Here is a 19,805-nt window from a genome sequence, read left to right as displayed (position 1 = left end):
CAAATGAGTTCCCATATTCTATAAGAGTCAATACTAAATATGCATACAAAATTATGCAATAATACTTTTGCACTTATACACTAATGTATTGTATTTATAAACAATGGATCAGCACCCTCCGCGACCCCAGAGGGGACAAGCGGTAGAAAATGGGTGGATGGATGGATTGTTATTTTATAATATATATTATACAACACATGCACTTCAACATGTCCTAAAAGGACCTATAAGTCAATTACAAATTTGATATAATTAGGTCAATAAAACAATGATTTATTGTGCTTACCGAGCGAATTGTATGCTTGTCAACGTGTCGGGAGAAACAATACAGCACGTGACCTTACGTCATGCGTCACATAAACGTCACATAATATAATCCAATCAGAGCTCGAAACGGAGCTCACCCCGGAAGTGCTGACACGAGAGCTACGTCCCCACGTCGGCTCGGAGTGAATGACACATTAAAACATCACAAATGGCCTCCAGGGACGCGTTTAAAGTAAGTAACTGTTCCCTCCCAGACGCGCGTTATAAGAAACAACACGTTTTGCTTGATTCAACATGTCGGAAAAGTAGTAGGAAGAAGCCGAGCTCACTATTAGTGTACGACTAAATTTGAAATGTAATTATACTATAGCAGTTACATTAAAACTATCTAACAACATTTACTGAAGTACTAGTTGACATTAAGGCAGCACGGTGGCACAGGGGTTAGTGCATGTACCTCACAATACGAAGGTCCCGGGCTCGGGATCTTTCTGTGTGGAGTTTGCATGTTCTCCCCGTGACTGTGTGGGTTCCCTCCGGGTACTCCGGCTTCCTCCCACCGCCAAAAACATGCACCTGGGGATAGGTTGATTGGCAACACTAAATTGGCCCTAGTGTGTGAATGTGAGTGTGAATGTTGTCTGTCTATCTGTGTTGGCCCTGTGATGAGGGAGCGACTTGTCCAGGGTGTACCCCGCCTTCCGCCAGAATGCAGCTGAGATAATCTCCAGCACCCCCCGCGACCCCGAACGGGACAAGCGGTAAAAAATGGATGGATGGATGGATAGTTGACATTATATAAATACCTGCTGTACAGTATGTGTTTGGGTCCCTTTTATTCAGGAACACTAATACCAAAAGTCACAATGTCCGATAGAATTCTAGAAAAGTTATGACAGACCACCTAAAAAAAAAAACTAAATGGAATTTTACAGTTTTTTTTTACTGAATGGGACACCCAAAATGTACATGAAAATAAAGACAGTGGGATTTACAATATTAACTCTGAACAATAAAACACTGAATATTAACAACATATGAACATCTTTTACTTCTCAAACCAGCTCGTCCATAGACGTTTTTTCCAACGAAGCAAAACACAACAAAAATGTAACAAAATATGAATGCAAAGTGTAATAAACACCTACAATATGATATATTGTCACTTTTATGCAGATATTTGTTGTAAAAATGTGCTTCCGCATAGGGCTGGGCAATATGGCCTTTTATTAATATCTGGATATTTTTAGGCGATACAGTGTTTCCCATAAACTGCCAAGATACCTGTGGCGGTGGGGGCGTGGCTATGGGCGTGGTCACCATGACATCATCAAGTAATTTGCATAATTTACTACAATGATATGATTTTCTCTAAAAAGGCTAAAAAAATGTATACTTACTAATTAATAATAACAGTTTTGTTTTAAACGTCCATCCATCCATCCATCCATCCATTTTACAATATAATTACAACACTTTATGTACATATTTATATACAGATTTGAACAATAAGTTATTCACTGAAATATATTTATTAATTGTGGTTCTTACAAAAAATATATCTTATAAAATATAAAAGCTAAAATGTCTTTTAAAGCTCTGCCCCTTTAATTAGTGCATACTAAATAATTTAACTTTAGCCTACTACTACAACCATATTATTTACCAGCAACATAAAGTGAAACAGAGGCAGAGATGTCCTGCCACAGTCAGTAACAAATAAACAGAAAACAGTAGTGGTCAAATACAAATAGGGCAACAAAAGAAGTATCCTACACTTCTCTTTTGTAACGTAAATCTGAACAGCCTATATGGGCATCTACATCAACTATATGATTTGCCTGAGAAGCTGGACAGGACAAAAAAAATAAAAAAAATAGTTTTTTATTTGTGGCGTACGTAATTCTTTCGTGGCGGGCTGCCACAAATAAATGAATGTGTGGGAAACACTGCGATATATGTCTCGATATTTTGCCTTAGCCTTGAATTAACACTTGATGCATATAATAACAGCAGTATGATGATTATATGTGTCTACATTAAAACATTCTTGTTCATACTGCATTAATATAGGCTCATTCTAAACTTTCATGCAGAGAGGGAAACCACAACATTGAGACAAGAAATGTGTCTGGGGGGCCAATGTACCATGAATTGATTAACGTGGACCCCAACTTAAAACAGGTTGAAAAACGTATTCGGGTGTTAACCATTTAGTGGTGAATTGTACGGAATATGTACTGTACTGTGCAATCTACTAGAAAAAGTTTAAATCAATCAAAAATGTGTATGTGTATATAAATTATATATACACATTTAGCTGTAAAAAGCTGCTTTACAGTATGTGTGTTTGGGTCCCTTTTTTTCAGGAACACTAATACCAAAAGTCACAATGTCCGATAGAGTTCTAAAAAAGTTATGACAGACCATCTAAAAAAAAACGAAATGGAATTTTACAGTTTTTTACTGAATGGGACACCCAAAATGTACATGAAAATAAAGAAAGTGGGATTTACAATATTAACTAAAAACAATAAAACACTGAATATTAACAACATATGAACATATTTTACTTCTCAGACCAGCTCCTCCATAGACATCTTTTACAATGAAGCAAAACACAACAAAAATTTAACAAAATATGAATGCAAAGTGTAATAAACACCTACAATATGCTATATTATCACTTTTATGCAGATATTTGTTGTAATAATATGCTTCCACATCTGTTCCTGACACATGTGTTTGGGGCTGGCTGCTCCAAAAACAAACCTCGCCCACTCTGCTTTGTTCCTGGTCTGAGCTGCTGTGACCTAGATTACCGTAATAACTCCTATAACACTCAAAAGTGCAGATTTCGACCATTGAAATACTTTCTGTAGTTCAAGACTTACGGTCATTTAAAAACATCACTGCACATCATAATGGTGACTACAGTTTTGATGTTAAAGGTCTAAAAGAATGATATAGAACGTCCGGCGGGCCGGATTGGAAATCTTAATGGGCCGCTTGTGGCCAGTGGGCTGTATTTTGCCCAGGTATGTGCTAGGCTTTAGGGAGCTAGCAGCTACACAACAGCTCAGCACACAATAGCGCACACGCTAGACATACATAATAAGTGTCCTTAATTCAGACCTTCTCAGATAGTTGGGGTGCGTGTTACCCGGGGAACAGGGACGTGCACATGATTATAGAGGGGCAGGGGCTCAAAGTCAGAAAAGGGCAGGAATTTTTTTTTGTCCTATACACAATATGGAAATTAATGTAAAATTAAATTTGCTAATAGGAAGCTAACTACTTAGCTGTGTGTCCTTTGTAGGTAAAAGTGATTGCCATTTATTTTGTGTCAACAAATTATGGTCATAATGAGTTAATTCACATTATCATAGGCTTGGAAGACATGACAAGCAACAAAACACTGGTTTATTATTAGGCTATTTATTGTTAAAGATAAGCACTTTAATATTGAACATTGAACAGTGCAACATGAACTTTGAAAAAAAATACAAAAATAAATACCCAAATTGAAAAAACTTCAATGTGAAAATCTGTCCTTCTTCCCTTAACTTGATGAAAACACCATCAAGTTGTAACTTATGGTCTTTCTCACTTAAAGGCCTACTGAAACCCACTACTACCGACCACGCAGTCTGATAGTTTATATATCAATGATGAAATCTTAACATTATAACACATGCCAATATGGCCGGGTTAAGTTATAAAGTGACATTTTAAATTTGCCGCTAAACTTCCGGTTCGAAACGCCTCTGAGGATGACGTATGCGCGTGACGTAGCCCGGGGAACACGGGTATGCCTTCCACATTGAAGCCAATACGAAAAAGCTCTGTTTTCATTTCATAATTCCACAGTATTCTGGACATCTGTGTTCGTGAATCTGTTGCAATCATGTTCATTGCATTATGGAGAAAGAAGATGAGCAAGCAAAGAAGAAACTTGTCGGTGCGAAACGGACGTATTTTTCGAACGTAGTCAGCAACAACAGTACACAGCCGGCGCTTCTTTGTTTACATTCCCGAAAGATGCAGTCAAGATGGAAGAACTCGGATAACAGAGACTCTAACCAGGAGGACTTTTGACTTCGATACACAGACGCCTGTAGAGAACTGGGACAACACAGACTCTTACCAGGATTACTTTGATTTGGATATATAAGCTTTATGAACCTTGGGTTAGGTGAACGGTCTTTTGGGCTGAGTGATTGTGTGTGTTGATCAGGTGTTTGAATTGTATTGGCGTGTTCTATGGAGCTAGGAGCTAGCATAGGAGCTAGGAGTTAGCATAACAAAGACGTAGGTGTTTTTATGCAGGATTAATTTGTGTCATATTAAATATAAGCCTGGTTGTGTTGTGGTTAATAGAGTAAATATATGTCTTGTGTTTATTTACTGTTTTAGTCATTCCCAGCTGAATACCAGGTACCGTGAGTATGCAGCCTTGGCTGCTAAACATTTGATAGCTTGACCGTACGTGCGCGTCACGTACGTAACTTTTTTAAAATATATGAGCTTTATGAACCTTGGGTTAGGTGAACGGTCTTTTGGGCTGAGTGATTGTGTGTGTTGATCAGGTGTTTGAATTGTATTGGCGTGTTCTATGGAGCTAGGAGCTAGCATAGGAGCTAGGAGCTAGCATAACAAACACGCAGGTGTTTTTATGCAGGATTAATTTGTGTCATATTAAATATAAGCCTGGTTGTGTTGTGGCTAATAGAGTATATATATGTCTTGTGTTTATTTACTGTTGTAGTCATTCCCAGCTGAATATCAGGTACCGTGAGTATGCAGCCTTGGCTGCTAAACATTTGATAGCTTGACCGTATGTGCGCGTCACGTACGTAACTTTTTAAAAATATATAAGCTTTATGAACCTTGGGTTAGGTGAACAGTCTTTTGGGCTGAGTGATTATGTGTGTTGATCAGGTGTTTGAATTGTATTGGCGTGTTCTATGGAGCTAGGAGCTAGCAGAGGAGCTAGCATAACAAACACGTAGGTGTTTTTATGCAGGATTGATTTGTGGCATATTAAATATAAGCCTGGTTGTGTTGTGGCTAATAGAGTATATATATGTCTTGTGTTTATTTACTGTTGTAGTCATTCCCAGCTGAATATCAGGTTACCCCCGGCTCTCACAGCATCTTCCCTATCTGAATAGCTTCAATTCCCCACTAGTCCTTCACTTGCACTTTACTCATCCACAAATCTTTCATCCTCGCTCAAATTAATGGGGAAATTGTCGCTTTCTCGGTCCGAATCTCTCTCACTTCATGCGGCCATCATTGTAAACAATAGGGAACTTTGCGTATATGTTCAACTGACTACGTCACGCTACTTCCGGTAGGGGCAAGCCTTTTTTTATCAGATACCAAAAGTTGCAATCTTTATCGTCGTTGTTCTATACTAAATCCTTTCAGCAAAAATATGACAATATCGCGAAATGATCAAGTATGACACATAGAATAGATCTGCTATCCCCGTTTAAATAAAAAAAATTCATTTCAGTAGGCCTTTAATGCTCAGACTAAACAACTGAAACGCAATACAGAGCCAAAAATATGGACCAGGGGCCAGTAGAGGGCTGTATCCTTTCTTTTTTTGGCATTGTGCTGCAGGCATAATCAACATGAATGAAGTTTAAATACAGATGGTAATATTCCTAACAGATAACCTACATCTTATATCCCCAGAATGCTGAAATTATTATTATTAATAATAATAATAATAATTATTATTATTATTATCACCACTCTTCTTATTATTATTATTGTTATTATTATCAGTATTATTATTATTATTTTGTTAACCCACACAGTAATAGCAAAGTCACAATAAACTTTATATCTAAAACTTTACTGTGAAAGAAATGTGATCCGCCGTAAACACAGTGCATTTTATTTTGAAAATTAACCCGGTGTTTTATTTTGTATTTTGTACACTACTTCCTGTCCCGCACGATCCGCTCTGCTCTGTGCGGACTTGATGTGCCGTGCTCAATTGATGCGCCGTGCTCTGACGTCCGGCAAAAACAGAAGCTGACACATTGAATAATAGAATAATACAGCGTTTTTCTGAAAAATTACTATTAGATGCTGAATAAGTGGACGGCGACTAGACCATAACTCACAGGTTCAAGTTGCTCCACTGTCACGTCTCCTGAGGGGCGCAGTAACTTGGCTCTCTCTCCTCTCACTTACTCACTCACTCGCCCTCTCTCTCTCTCTGGCGGAAGCGGCAGGCTCAAACAACCCCGTACTACAAGAAAACGTGGAGTTTTTGTACTGCTGTTTTTTTTTTTTACATCCCTGACAGGAATTTATTAATGTTGTTTAAAAAAACAAAAACAAAAAAAAAACACACACACACACACAGGCAGAGGGCACTTTTTAAGACGAGGCAAAAAAGGGCAGGGGCTCAAGCACTCATAGGGCCCTATGTGTGCACGTGCCTGCCGGGGAACATGCTTTATCAGTATCATGAAGTATCACGCTTTGAAAAAAACTGAGCACTACAAAACATGCTCATTGTAGCCATGAATCCTGACTTCCTCATTTTGATTTGTTAAAAAGAAAAATCGTCACAAATGGTTTTATTCGTTTTAGTTTCATAGGTCAAAGTGTTTTATATTTTATGCTCCTGAGTTAATGTTGCTGATCAATTTGAATGCATTATTATTTATTGGGTCTGCTTAATTGTATTTCTCAGTATCATATGGCTGAAGGCGGTCAACAATTTGTTTTTGTTATATAAGATTTGTTTTCATTTCAGGCAAATTGATGCACTTTAAAGCAATGTTAATATTGTTATTATTTGTTGTAAGTTGATCTATGTCTTTCTCTTTTGTTTTATTTAATGTTAATAAGGATACAATGTTATGCAGAGGTGTACTTATAACAATTTTATTGACAAATGATACGTAACAGAATATAATGAAGAAGCACTGCCTTAATTAAACAGCATTGCAGTGTAAAACGTGACATTGGTCAATATGTACAAGTATCAAATAATCATAGTTGCATATTACTTACACACATAAAGTCTCCAAGGCAGAAGCATATTAGAAAGCAACAAACGTGTCCGCATCATTCAAAAACCAAAAAACAATTACAGCTCCACTAACCCTAAAAGACAGCATAAGTCCATTCCATATTACTTACACAGTCTCCAAGGCAGAAGTGTGTTAGAAATTATCCAATAACAAATGTGTCCGCATCTTAACTTACTGCCTCAGGGGCAGTACTAAAGGAATTATTGTGTCGCCAAAAATCACTTACCTCTCCACTTTAACTTAAAGACAGCCTAAGTCCATTCCAGAGACCTAATAATAAATAGGTTAGCGTTTTTCATACCCAGCATTGTTCTGTTTGACTCATTTCACTTTTTAACATTCCTCAATACAAAATGATATAAGTTTGTATGATTCATATCTGATCAATATCAGTATTGGCCAACGTGCAGGGCTCCGTTATCGGATTTAATAGACTTGTAATAGACTTGATTTAATAGACTTTAATAGACTTGGACAAGGGCAAAACTGTATCACGATGTAAGTGTTTTATATCGGTCGATATGAATACATTTTGATATTTCTAATTGCAAATAAGGAGCATGAGAAAAATATATGAAATGTATTGGTGAAATGTAATGGATTTTAATTTATATTGTAACCTAACTCTGATTAGAATGCCTTCAGCTATCAAGGCAGAAAGGAAATGTCAACAAAAACAATCAAACAATGTAAACAAAATAGTAAAATCACATTGAACACTTAACAATAAACTCTTAAAATGCAGGTACAAAAATAAGGAATATGTAAGAAAATAGTGCAAAGTGTGAAAATGTAAACATGGAGAAACCTGAGAAGAACTATTTTCTGCAGGTTTAGAGCCAGGAAGTTACAGCTGTGCTCTAAAGGGTGAGCTAAGGTGGTGTGGTATTCTCAGTCTTGGTGGGGACGAGCGCCTTGCATCATTTACAGACCATATTGGTCTGACTACGGTCTGTTTACAAATATCCAAAAAGTGCCAAACTTCCTGTTTTATTTATTTCATTTTCACTTTCTCTTTTCATTCCACGCAAAGAATCAAGCGCGAGACAACAAGATGTCGCAACCAAACTTAAAAGTTGATACTGTCACCTGATCGGCTGTCAGCGTGTCTGTGATTGGTTTTAAAATTGTTTCTGCATGCTTTGTATTGGTACCAAAAGTTAGCATGCGGGTTTTGTTGCAGGTGTCCTCCCTGAAGGGAAAGGTGTGCCTGATCACAGGTGCCAGCTCCGGCATCGGTGCAGGTACGTCTGTCCTGTTCGCTAAGATGGGCGCGGAGCTCGCGCTCAATGGCAGAGACCTGGAAAGTCTGAAGAAAGTCGCCAAGGATTGTGCCGAATGTGGCGCTGGAGCTGAGGTATTGACAATCCACTGATGGTCTGTGTGATGTGTTCTATCTCCAGTTGATGAATATTTACCATAAGGATGAGACTTATGGCTCTTTGATGGGAGCTGGTTCCTGAGGGGCCCTTCCTTGTTGTTGTTTTGAAAGCAACTTTTCATCAATGAAACAATCATTGGTTATACGATAAAATGTAAAACAGAATAATTTTTTACTGTTTTGGTGGGAACTATTCAGAGACATTGGCTAAAATAACATTTGTTGTTGTTTTGTTATGGTAAACGTTTCATTAGGTGGTGGCACATATCCATGTTTGGCAGTGACATCATCAGTTTGAATTTTCCCTCACCTCAAAAAATATGTAGCATTTTAACAAACGTAGGAAACAACACACAATCTATACGAATAAAATGTATCAATGGATACAAAAAATATAAATACAACTATAATAAAAATAAGAAAACATTATACTATTATACATACCTAATGTCTGTACGCTTGAACTACTACTCTTTAGAAAAAAATTAAATTACAATTAAAACATATTTACAAACCCCGTTTCCATATGAGTTGGGAAATTCTGTTAGATGTAAATATAAACGGAATACAATGATTTGCAAATCATTTTCAACCCATATTCAGTTGAATATGTTACAAAGACAACATATTTGATGTTCAAACTGATAAAAAAATTTTTTTTGCGAATAATCATTAACTTTAGAATTTGATGCCAGCAACACGTGACAAAGAAGTTGGGAAAGGTGGCAATAAATACTGATAAAGTTGAGGAATGCTCATCAAACACTTATTTGGAACATCCCACAGGTGAACAGGCAAATTGGGAACAGGTGGGTGCCATGATTGGGTATAAAAGTAGATTCCATGAAATGCTCAGTCATTCACAAACAAGGATGGGGCGAGGGTCACCAATTTGTCAACAAATGCGTGAGCAAATTGTTGAACAGTTTAAGAAAAACCTTTCTCAACCAGCTATTGCAAGGAATTTAGGGATTTCACCATCTACGGTCCGTAATATCATCAAAGGGTTCAGAGAATCTGGAGAAATCACTGCACGTAAGCAGCTAAGCCTGTGACCTTCGATCCCTCAGGCTGTACTGCATCAACAAGCGACATCAGTGTGTAAAGGATATCACCACATGGGCTCAGGAACACTTCAGAAACCCACTGTCAGTAACTACAGTTGGTTGCTACATCTCTAAGTGCAAGTTAAAACTCTCCTAAGCAAGGCGAAAACCGTTTATCAACAACACCCAGAAACGCCGTCGGCTTCGCTGGGCCTAAACTCATATAAGATGGACTGATACAAAGTGGAAAAGTGTTCTGTGGTCTGACGTGTCCACATTTCAAATTGTTTTTGGAAACTGTGGACGTCGTGTCCTCCGGACCAAAAAGGAAAAGAACCATCCGGATTGTTATAGGCGCAAAGTTGAAAAGCCAGCATCTGTGATGGTATGGGGGTGTATTAGTACCTAAGACATGGGTAACTTACACATCTGTGAAGGTGCCATTAATGCTGAAAGGTACATACAGGTTTTGGAGCAACATATGTTGCCATCCAAGCAACGTTACCATGGACGCCCCCTGCTTATTTCAGCAAGACAATGCCAAGCCACGTGTTACATCAACGCGGCTTCATAGTAAAAGAGTGCGGGTACTAGACTGGCCTGCCTGTAGTCCAGACCTGTCTCCCATTGAAAATGTGTGGCGCATTATGAAACCTAAAATACCACAACGGAGACCCCCGGACTGTTAAATGATAAATGATAAATGGGTTGTACTTGTATAGCGCTTTTCTACCTTCAAGGTACTCAAAGCGCTTTGACAGTATTCCCACATTTACCCATTCACACACACATTCACACACTGATGGCGGGAGCTGCCATGCAAGGCGCTAACCAGCAGCCATCAGGAGCAAGGGTGAAGTGTCTTGCCCAAGGACACAACGGACGTGACTAGGAAGGTAGAAGGTGGGAATTGAACCCAGCAACACTCCGATTGCTGGCACAGCCACTCTACCAACTTCGCCACGCCGTGCCCGCTGTTGAACAACTTAAGCCATACATCAAGCAAGAATGGGAAAGAATTCCACCTGAGAAGCTTAAAAAATGTGTCTCCTCAGTTCCCAAACGTTTACTGAATGTTGTTAAAAGAAAAGGTGATGTAACACAGTGGTGAACATGCCCTTTCCCAACTACTTTGGCACGTGTTGCAGCCATGAAATTTTAAGTTTATTATTATTTGCAAAAAAAAAAAAAGTTTGAGTTTGAACATCAAATATCTTGTCTTTGTAGTGCATTCAATTGAATATGGGTTTGAAAGGATTTGCAAATCATTGTATTCCGTTTATATTTACATCTAACACAATTTCCCAACTCATATGGAAACTGGGTTTGTACATACATGTGTATATTTATATGTATATTTGTGTATATGTATATACGTATGTGTACATAAATGTATATACATATATAATGCTGCAATTTTTTTCTGAACTCTGACTCATTTTCTGGTCCAGTTAGCACGTGCAGGTTGGGAAATTGCTTAGGCTGAATTTGCATGTGCATAAAAACGGTTCTCATTGGTCTTTTTAAAGAGCCGTTCAAAAGACTCGATTCGTTTATGTCCTTCACCATGCAGCCCCTGCTGGTGCCAGGCGACCTGACTGACGAGTACACGGTGAAGAGAACAGTGGAGGACGTTATCGCACGTTTCGGCCGACTGGATGTCCTGGTGAACAGCGCCGGTGTCTTGGCCATGGGTGGCATCGAGACCTCGGACTTGGCGACGTACGACAGGGTCATGAACATCAACGTCAGGTCGGTGTCACCATGGCGACGTGCCCATGCCACGTTGTCAAGTCAGGCATAATTGTTCCCGCTTTGCAGATCCGTGTACCACCTGACTCAACTCTGTGTGCCTCACCTGATCAAAACCAAAGGCTCCATCGTCAACGTATCCAGCGTCAACGGACAGAGATCGGTATGGGTACCATCTCATTACCAGTATTTACTCAGGTACACCTGGTGACCACTCATCAAGGGTTTGTAGAGTGTAGAGCTCCACAAAGACATGGAGCATCTTCAAAACCTCTTCAAACCACACACATTTAGTATAAATCACTTTTAATGCACTGTCTGAGTAGTCTGAATACCGGTACTTTTAGGTACTGGTTCCTAATAGGGTGGGTGGGTCCAGGAGGACTGATTCTGGACAAATGATACAGCTATCAGTACTTTTAACCAGTTGACAGTCGTAATTATTACAAGCTGTCACAGTCACTTGCAGCTGCTATTTATGAGAAAAGACTAATAATGACAAATAAGGAAGCAACAAAAGTTGGTAACGCAACTATATTTCCTCCTCAAAAGTCCCACGCTAAAAAGAGTTTGCGTGCTTTGTCAACCGTCTTCCTAGTGATCCAGTAATCCACAGGCCAATATGACAAATAAGGAAGCAACAAAAGTTGGTAATGCAACTATATTTCCTCCTCAAAAGTCCCACGCTAAAGAGTTTGCGTGCTTTGTCTACCGTCTTCCTAGTGATCCAGTAATCCACAGGCCAATATGAAAAAATGTGAAACATAAAATAATATAAACATCCATAAAGTTGCTCCATCGCCTAGCATCAAAACACCTTGCTTAAATGATAACATGCTAAGTGATTGTGTTGATTTATATCAGTGGTTTTCAAACTTGGCGCTCCAAGTACCACCATCATGACCAACATTAAAACACAGTAGCATGGTAGGCCTAAATATTCACTAAAAATAAGTGTCGATAAGACTTCCGTGCTGTGAGATGTTACATGATGCTGCTGGTGTACAACCTCTTGTGCTAGTAACAATGGTCATAACAAATGCATTTTTTGACATCTCTGTTTACACATGTTACATATAGTACTGATAAGTACCGGTATCGATAAGGAATAAGCATTTTGGTATCGATAAAATTGTAACAATATACATCCCTATTTTTGACTAAGCAATAATGTACTAGATGGAACCTGTATGGTTCAACACAGTCTTCAATATTGTGATGTCTGTTGTGAAGAGAAGCTAATATTAATATTACATCAGATACTCAGTCATAAGCTAAATATGGGCTACCAGCACAATTTTATTTGGAGGCTCCATTACAAAAAAAAATTACACTTAAATTCCTTATGTAAAACAATTTTTTATCATTTTTAATTAAAGGCCTACTGAAATGAAATTTTTTGGTTTAAACGGGGATAGCAGATCCATTCTATGTGTCATACTTGATCATTTCACGATATTGCCATATTTTTGCTAAAAGGATTTAGTAGAGAACATCGACGATAAAGTTCGCAACTTTTGGTCGCTGATTAAAAAAAGCCTTGCCTGTACCGGAAGTAGCGTGACATCACAGGTTGAAGGGCTCCTCACATTTCCCCATTGTTTTCAATGCAGCGAGAGCGATTCGGACCAAGAAAGCGACGATTACCCCATTAATTTGAGCGAGGATGAAAGATTTGTGGATGAGGAACGTGAGAGTGAAGGACTAGAGTGCAGTGCAGGACGTATCTTTTTTCGCTCTGACCGTAACTTAGGTACAAGGGTTCATTGGATTCCACACTTTCTCCTTTTTCTATTGTGGATCATGGATTTGTATTTTAAACCACCTCGGATACTATAACCTCTTGAAAATGAGAGTCGAGAACGCGAAATGGACATTCACAGTGACTTTTATCTCCATGACAAAACATCGGCGAAGCTCTTTAGCTACGGAGCTAAAGTGATAGTATTGTGCTTAAATGCAGATAGAAACAAAAGAAATAAACCCCTGACTGGAAGGATAGACAGAAAATCAACAATACTATTAAACCATGGACATGTAACTACACGGTTAATGCTTTCCAGCCTGTCGAAGCTCAACAATGCTGTTGCTAACGACGCCATTGAAGCTAACTTAGCTGCGGGACCTCGACAGAGCTTTGCTAAAAACATTAGCTCTGCACCTACGCCAGCTCTCATCTGCTCATCACGACCCGTGCTCACCTGCGTTCCAGCGATCGACGGCGCGACGAAGGACTTTACCCGATCACCGATGCGGTCGGCGGCCCGGAGACGGAAGAAGTCAAGGTGAGGACAGGTGAGGACAGCGGTGCGGCGGCGGGCGTTGTAGCTTTCGACGACACCCCGGCCGCCATCAGAGTCGCCAAGAAACATATATTTCCCCAAAGTTACGTACGTGACATGCACATAGCGCAACGCACGTACGGGTAAGCAATCAAATGTTTGGAAGCCAAAGCTGTACTCACGGTAGCGCGTCTGCTATCCATCTCAAAGTCCTCCTGGTTGTGTTGCTGTAGTCCGCTGCTAATACACCGATCCCACCTACAGCTTTCTTCTTTGCAGTCTTCATTGTTCGTTAAACAAATTGCAAAAGATTCACCAACACAGATGTCCAGAATACTGTGGAATTTTTTGATAAACAGAGCTGTTTGTATTGGGACACAATGGTGTGCCAATACTTCCGTTCACTCTGTGACGTCATGCGCAAACGTCATACCGAGACGTTTTCAACCGGATATTTCCCAGGAAATTTAAAATTGCACTTTATAAGTTAACCCGGCCGTATTGGCATGTGTTGCAATGTTAAGATTTCATCATTGATATTTAAACTATCAGACTGCGTGGTCGGTAGTAGTGGGTTTCAGTAGGCCTTTAAACCTTAAATTTCTTTGGTGCATATTTTGTAATAAAATGAATTCACAGGAAAGTCATTGTTTGTATTTTTTTTAGGGATGCCCGATAATATCTGGGATGTTCACAATAATTCATTAAAAATAAGCTAATGACGCTGTTACATATACTGTAATATTGTACATGGTAATTGTTATATATGGTATAAACATATAATATATCAGTATATATCATATACTGTACATATATTATGTGAATATTACATATGTTATATTTTATATTAAGTTAAGTTAAAGTTAAAGTACCAATGATTGTCGCACACACACTAGGTGTGTTGAAATTTGTCTTCTGCATTTGACCCATCCCCTTGTTCACCCCCTGGGAGGTGAGGGGAGCAGTGGGCAGCAGCGGTGGCCGCGCCCAGGAATCATTTTTGGTGATGGCTAACACAATGAGTGATATTGCTACTATGGTACATTTTTAGTCTATTTTATACCTGTATTATCCTTTCCATCCTTTGTAACTGAGCTACTGTGGGGAACAATTTCCCTTGTGGATCATTAAAGTTTGTCTAAGTCCAAGTCGAATGATGCGGAAACATTTGTTACTGGATACTTATTAATTTGTTCTGCCTTGGAAATTTTGTATCTGTGAGTAATATTTGATACTTGTTTGTATTGACAATTGTGCTGTTTTACACTGCAATATTGTTCAATTAATGACACTTATTACGTATGTCTAGCTTGTGTGCTTAGCTGTTGAGTAGCTGCCAGCCCCTAGTAACTTATAGCCTATCATGTTGACCTTTTGACTGAAATAGAAGAAAAAACAACCTTGTGTGTTTATTGGAGGACATGTTTCCGCTGACTACTGATATCAATATTGGATCGGTGTGTTGACTCGTTGTTCTCTTGGCAGTTCCCAGGTGTGCTGGCCTACTGCATGTCCAAGTCCGCCATTGACCAGTTCACACGCTGCGTGGCTTTGGGTGAGTCCGCACTTCCGTCCAGAAAGAAAGTCACAAACAAACTAAACAACTTTTCATTGCAGAACTGGCATCCAAGCAAGTTCGAGTGAACTCTGTGTGGTGCGTTTAATGACCTTGCGTTCATACAAACTGGAGAGTCGTTGATGTTCTGGCTTCTTTTTCAGTCCTGGTGTGATTGTCACAGACGTCCACAAAAGAGCGGGACTGAATGAAGATCAGTATGCTCAGGTACATTTTTGTATATCTAAATATTGGCCTCCTTGTCTACCAATAATTGGTATCAGTATCGGCCCTGACAAAAAAGATATATTTGATGGACACAACATTGTTCTTAGCCTATTGATTCTTCCTTACGATACACCGTCATTGTTTCTTCTGCTACTTTCAGTTTCTTGAGAAGTCCAAGCAGACGCACGCCATGGGCCGGCCTGGCCAGGTGGACGAGGTGGCTCACAGCATCGCCTTCCTGGCATCGGACGCTGCCAGTTTCATCACCGGAGTCAACCTCCCCATCGACGGGGGACGCCATGCTATGTGCCCGCGATGACCTTAACGGTACTAATCGTAATAAAGCACATGCCAGATGTCATGTTCATGTTTTTCTCTTCAATGATTCAAATAGGATACCAACATACAATATATTACACATCATTATATACTGCTGTATCCTTTAGAAAATACAAAAGATTGAACAGTTGTTTTATGATGTTGTATAATATTCCCTTAAGGTATAGAAGAGTTGCGGCATCAGGTGTCACCTCTTTCTTTCTCCATGTTGGCCACAACAGTAGGTACAGCTGCTCTGTCCTACCAGATCTGCTCCAAAATGTTCAAGAAAATGCTCAAATAATACATATAAAGAATATTATATTCAATGGATAAATTATATATATATGTTATTAAATAAAAACATAATATGAATATATTATACAATAATATAAAAACGATATATATATATATATATACCAGTGACGTGCAGTCAGTAGAGGCAGGGGAGGCTGGGCCTCACCTGCCATGGAAAGAAAAAAAATGTAAAAAGAAAAAAAAGTTATTAAATTGTTATATGTTTCCAGTGATTATACTAAAGTTATTTTCCATTTAACATCACCAGTTTTAGATTATTTTTATTTTTATTTTCACATTTGCCGTTCAAATACTGAGAAGAGACGGTGGGGTGATCAGCAGCCAGTTGAGGCACGTCACTCAGTTGTGCCTCAACATGGATTGTGCGCAATGACTCGGCTAACTGCTGGCCTGCTGTGCAGTGAGACTGTATTGCTATATGAATTATATCAGCTAACTAAACTATGGCATAGTTTAGTTAGCTGAGGTATATAATGTACAATGTATTTTGTCAACAACTGTATGTGTGTAACGTATTTTTTGTGCTGAGCATTCATTAAACTGCTGCAAAAGACGTACTGGCTGAGGCGCGCAGTAATCCGGCCTCCTGGTGGTAGAGGGCGGTAGTGATCCCAGAGATCATTCCTCGGCCGCAGAAGAAAAGAAAAAAAAGTTAGCAAGTCAAGTGCAGAGATTGTTTATTTCCTCTCGCCTGAACTTTTATTAAAAACATGGAGGATTACATATGTAAAATAAAACAGTTTTCTAAACTGGACTTTCAATCGAAGCAGGAGGTAATAAATTAAAGGTAGACCAACGCCGGAGCTAAAAGGTTTGCTTTTGACTTCGGGACAGAACACCCGTTCTTTTCAAACGGCGTGGTACACACGCAAAGGCTGGCTGTGTGGATGTCCAGCAAGAAAGGTAAGACCATAATAATGTTTTTTTTATTAAATGTGCTTTTTTGTGTGCTACAGTTTGTATGTGTAAAGAATGCTGGTATGAGCTTTTAAATATAACCCGTTAACTGCTGCCAATCACATGGTGAATAAGATACTCTTTAGGGTTCATATGTTTGTAAATCTGACTGCTATGAAGTCAGTGCCTCACCAGCCATTAACCTCACAGCACGTCACTGATATATATATAATACAATAAATAATTATACAACTATTTACGTATGAGTGTGTGTGTTTTTACATACACACACATGTATGTGTATGTATATGTATGTGTATATATGTATGTATATATATACAGTATATATGTATATATATGTATGTATATATATACAGTATGTATGTATATATATATATGTACATACAAACCCCGTTTCCATATGAGTTGGGAAATTGTGTTGGATGTAAATATAAACGGAATACAATGATTTGCAAATCCTTTTCAACCCATATTCAATTGAATGCACTACAAACAAAAGATATTTGATGTTCAAACTCAAACTTTATTTTTTTTTTGCAAATAATTAACTAAGAATTTCATGGCTGCAGCACATGCCAAAGTAGTTGGGAAAGGGCATGTTCACCACTGTGTTACATGGCCTTTCCTTTTAACAACACTCAGTAAACGTTTGGGAACTGAGGAGACACATTTTTTAAGCTTCTCAGGTGGAATTCCTTCCCATTCTTGCTTGATGTACAGCTTAAGTTGTTCAACAGTCCGGGGGTCTCCATTGTGGTATTTTAGGCTTCATAATGCGCCACACATTTTCAATGGGAGACAGGTCTGGACTACAGGCAGGCCAGTCTAGTACCCGCACTCTTTTACTATGAAGCCACGTTGATGTAACACGTGGCTTGGCATTGTCTTGCTGAAATAAGCAGGGGTGTTCATGGTAACGTGGCTTGGATGGCAACATATGTTGCTCCAAAACCTGTAAATACCTTTCAGCATTAATGGCACTAATACACCCCCATATCATCACAGATGCTGGCTTTTCAACTTTGTGGTTCTTTTACTCTTTGGTCCGGAGGACACGACATTCACAGTTTCCAAAAACAATTTGAAATGTGGACTCTTCAGACCACAGAACACTTTTCCACTTTGTATCAGTCCATCTTAGATGAGCTCAGGCCAGGCGAAGCCGACGGCGTTTCTGGGTGTTGTTGATGAACGGTTTTCGCCTTGCATAGGAGAGTTTTAACTTGCACTTACAGATGTAGCGACCAACTGTAGTTACTGACAGTGGGTTTCTGAAGTGTTCCTGAGCCCATGTGGTGATATCCTTTACACACTGATGTCGCTTGTTGATGCAGTACAGCCTGAAGGATCAAAGGTCACAGGCTTAGCTGCTTACGTGCAGTGATTTCTCCAGATTCTCTGAACCTTTTGATGATATTACAGACCGTAGATGGTGAAATCCCTAAATTCCTTGCAATAGCTGGTTGAGAAAAGTTTTTCTTAAATGCCTACTGAAACCCACTACTACCGACCACGCAGTCTGATAGTTTATATATCAATGATGAAATCTTAACATTGCAACACATGCCAATACGGCCGCATTAACTTATAAAGTGCAATGTTAAATTTCCGGGGAAACTTCCGGTTGAAAACGTCTATGTATGATGACGTTTGCGCGTGACTTCGACGGTTGAAGCGGAAGTATTCGGACACATAGTATCACAATACAAACAGCTCTGTTTTCATCGCAAAATTCCACAGTATTCTGGACATCTGTGTTGGTGAATATTTTGCAATTTTTTAATGAACAATGAAGACAGCAAAGAAGAAAGCTGTAGGTGGGATCGGTGTATTAGCGGCTGGCTGCAGCAACACAACCAGAAGGACTTTGAGTTGGATAGCAGACGCGCTATCCGACGCTAGCCGCCGACCGCATCGATGATCGGGTGAAGTCGCGCCGTCGATTGCTGGAACGCAGGTGAGCACGGGTGTTGATGAGCAGATGAGGGCTGGCGTATGTGGAGCGCTAATGTTTTTATCATATCTCTGACGAGGTCCCGGAGCTAAGTTAGCTTCAATGGCGTCGTTAGCAACAGCATTGCTAGGCTTCGACAGGCGGCACAGCATTAACCATGTGGTTACAGGTCCAGTGTTTGGTTCGGTGTCTCCTGATAGTAGTATTGTTGATCTTCTGTCTATCCTTCCAGTCAGGGGCTTATTTATTTTGTTTCTATCTGCATTTAAGCACGATGCTATCACGTTAGCTCCGTAGCTAAAGTGCTTCACCGATGTATTGTCGTGGAGATAAAAGTCCCTGTGAATGTCCATTTCGCGTTCTCGACTCTCATTTTCAACAGGATATAGTATCCGAGGTGGTTTAACATACAAATCCGTGATCCACAATAGAAAAAAGAGATATATATATATATATATATATACGTATATACATATATATGTGTATATATATATATATATATATATATATATATATATATACACACAGTATATACAGATATATGTATATATATACATATATATATATATATATACATATATATATATATATATATATATATATATATACACACAGTATATACAGATATATGTATATATATACATATATATATGTATATATATATTATGTATATATCCATATATATGTATATATATATATATACATATATACAGGTAACGGAC

General features: G+C 38.9%; 1 protein-coding gene across 1 annotated transcript; it reads left to right on the top strand.

Moving 5' to 3' along the window:
• The first annotated feature begins 366 nt into the window (after positions 1 to 366).
• zgc:101858 (uncharacterized protein LOC449555 homolog) lies at positions 367 to 15,945 on the top strand. The gene is made up of 8 exons (XM_062049511.1): positions 367 to 499; positions 8,515 to 8,688; positions 11,332 to 11,510; positions 11,580 to 11,673; positions 15,278 to 15,347; positions 15,410 to 15,446; positions 15,512 to 15,575; positions 15,736 to 15,945. Exons 1-8 carry the CDS (start codon positions 476 to 478, stop codon positions 15,892 to 15,894), a joined length of 801 nt encoding a protein of 266 aa, XP_061905495.1. The 5' UTR covers positions 367 to 475; the 3' UTR covers positions 15,895 to 15,945.
• Positions 15,946 to 19,805: the final 3,860 nt, after the last annotated feature.

Source organism: Entelurus aequoreus, linkage group LG06 (assembly GCF_033978785.1).
Source record: "Entelurus aequoreus isolate RoL-2023_Sb linkage group LG06, RoL_Eaeq_v1.1, whole genome shotgun sequence".
Lineage (NCBI taxonomy): Eukaryota > Metazoa > Chordata > Actinopteri > Syngnathiformes > Syngnathidae > Entelurus > Entelurus aequoreus.
Note: the sequence above shows the minus strand (reverse complement) of the source record. Positions and strands in the feature narration are given on the sequence as shown.

Coding starts and splice junctions, on each gene's coding strand:
- zgc:101858 (XM_062049511.1), top strand. CDS start 476: ATGGCCTCCAGGGACGCGTTTAAA. Junction 8,689..11,331: donor AATGTGGCGCTGGAGCTGAG/GTATTGACAATC, acceptor TTCACCATGCAG/CCCCTGCTGGTGCCAGGCGA. Junction 11,674..15,277: donor GCGTCAACGGACAGAGATCG/GTATGGGTACCA, acceptor TTCTCTTGGCAG/TTCCCAGGTGTGCTGGCCTA.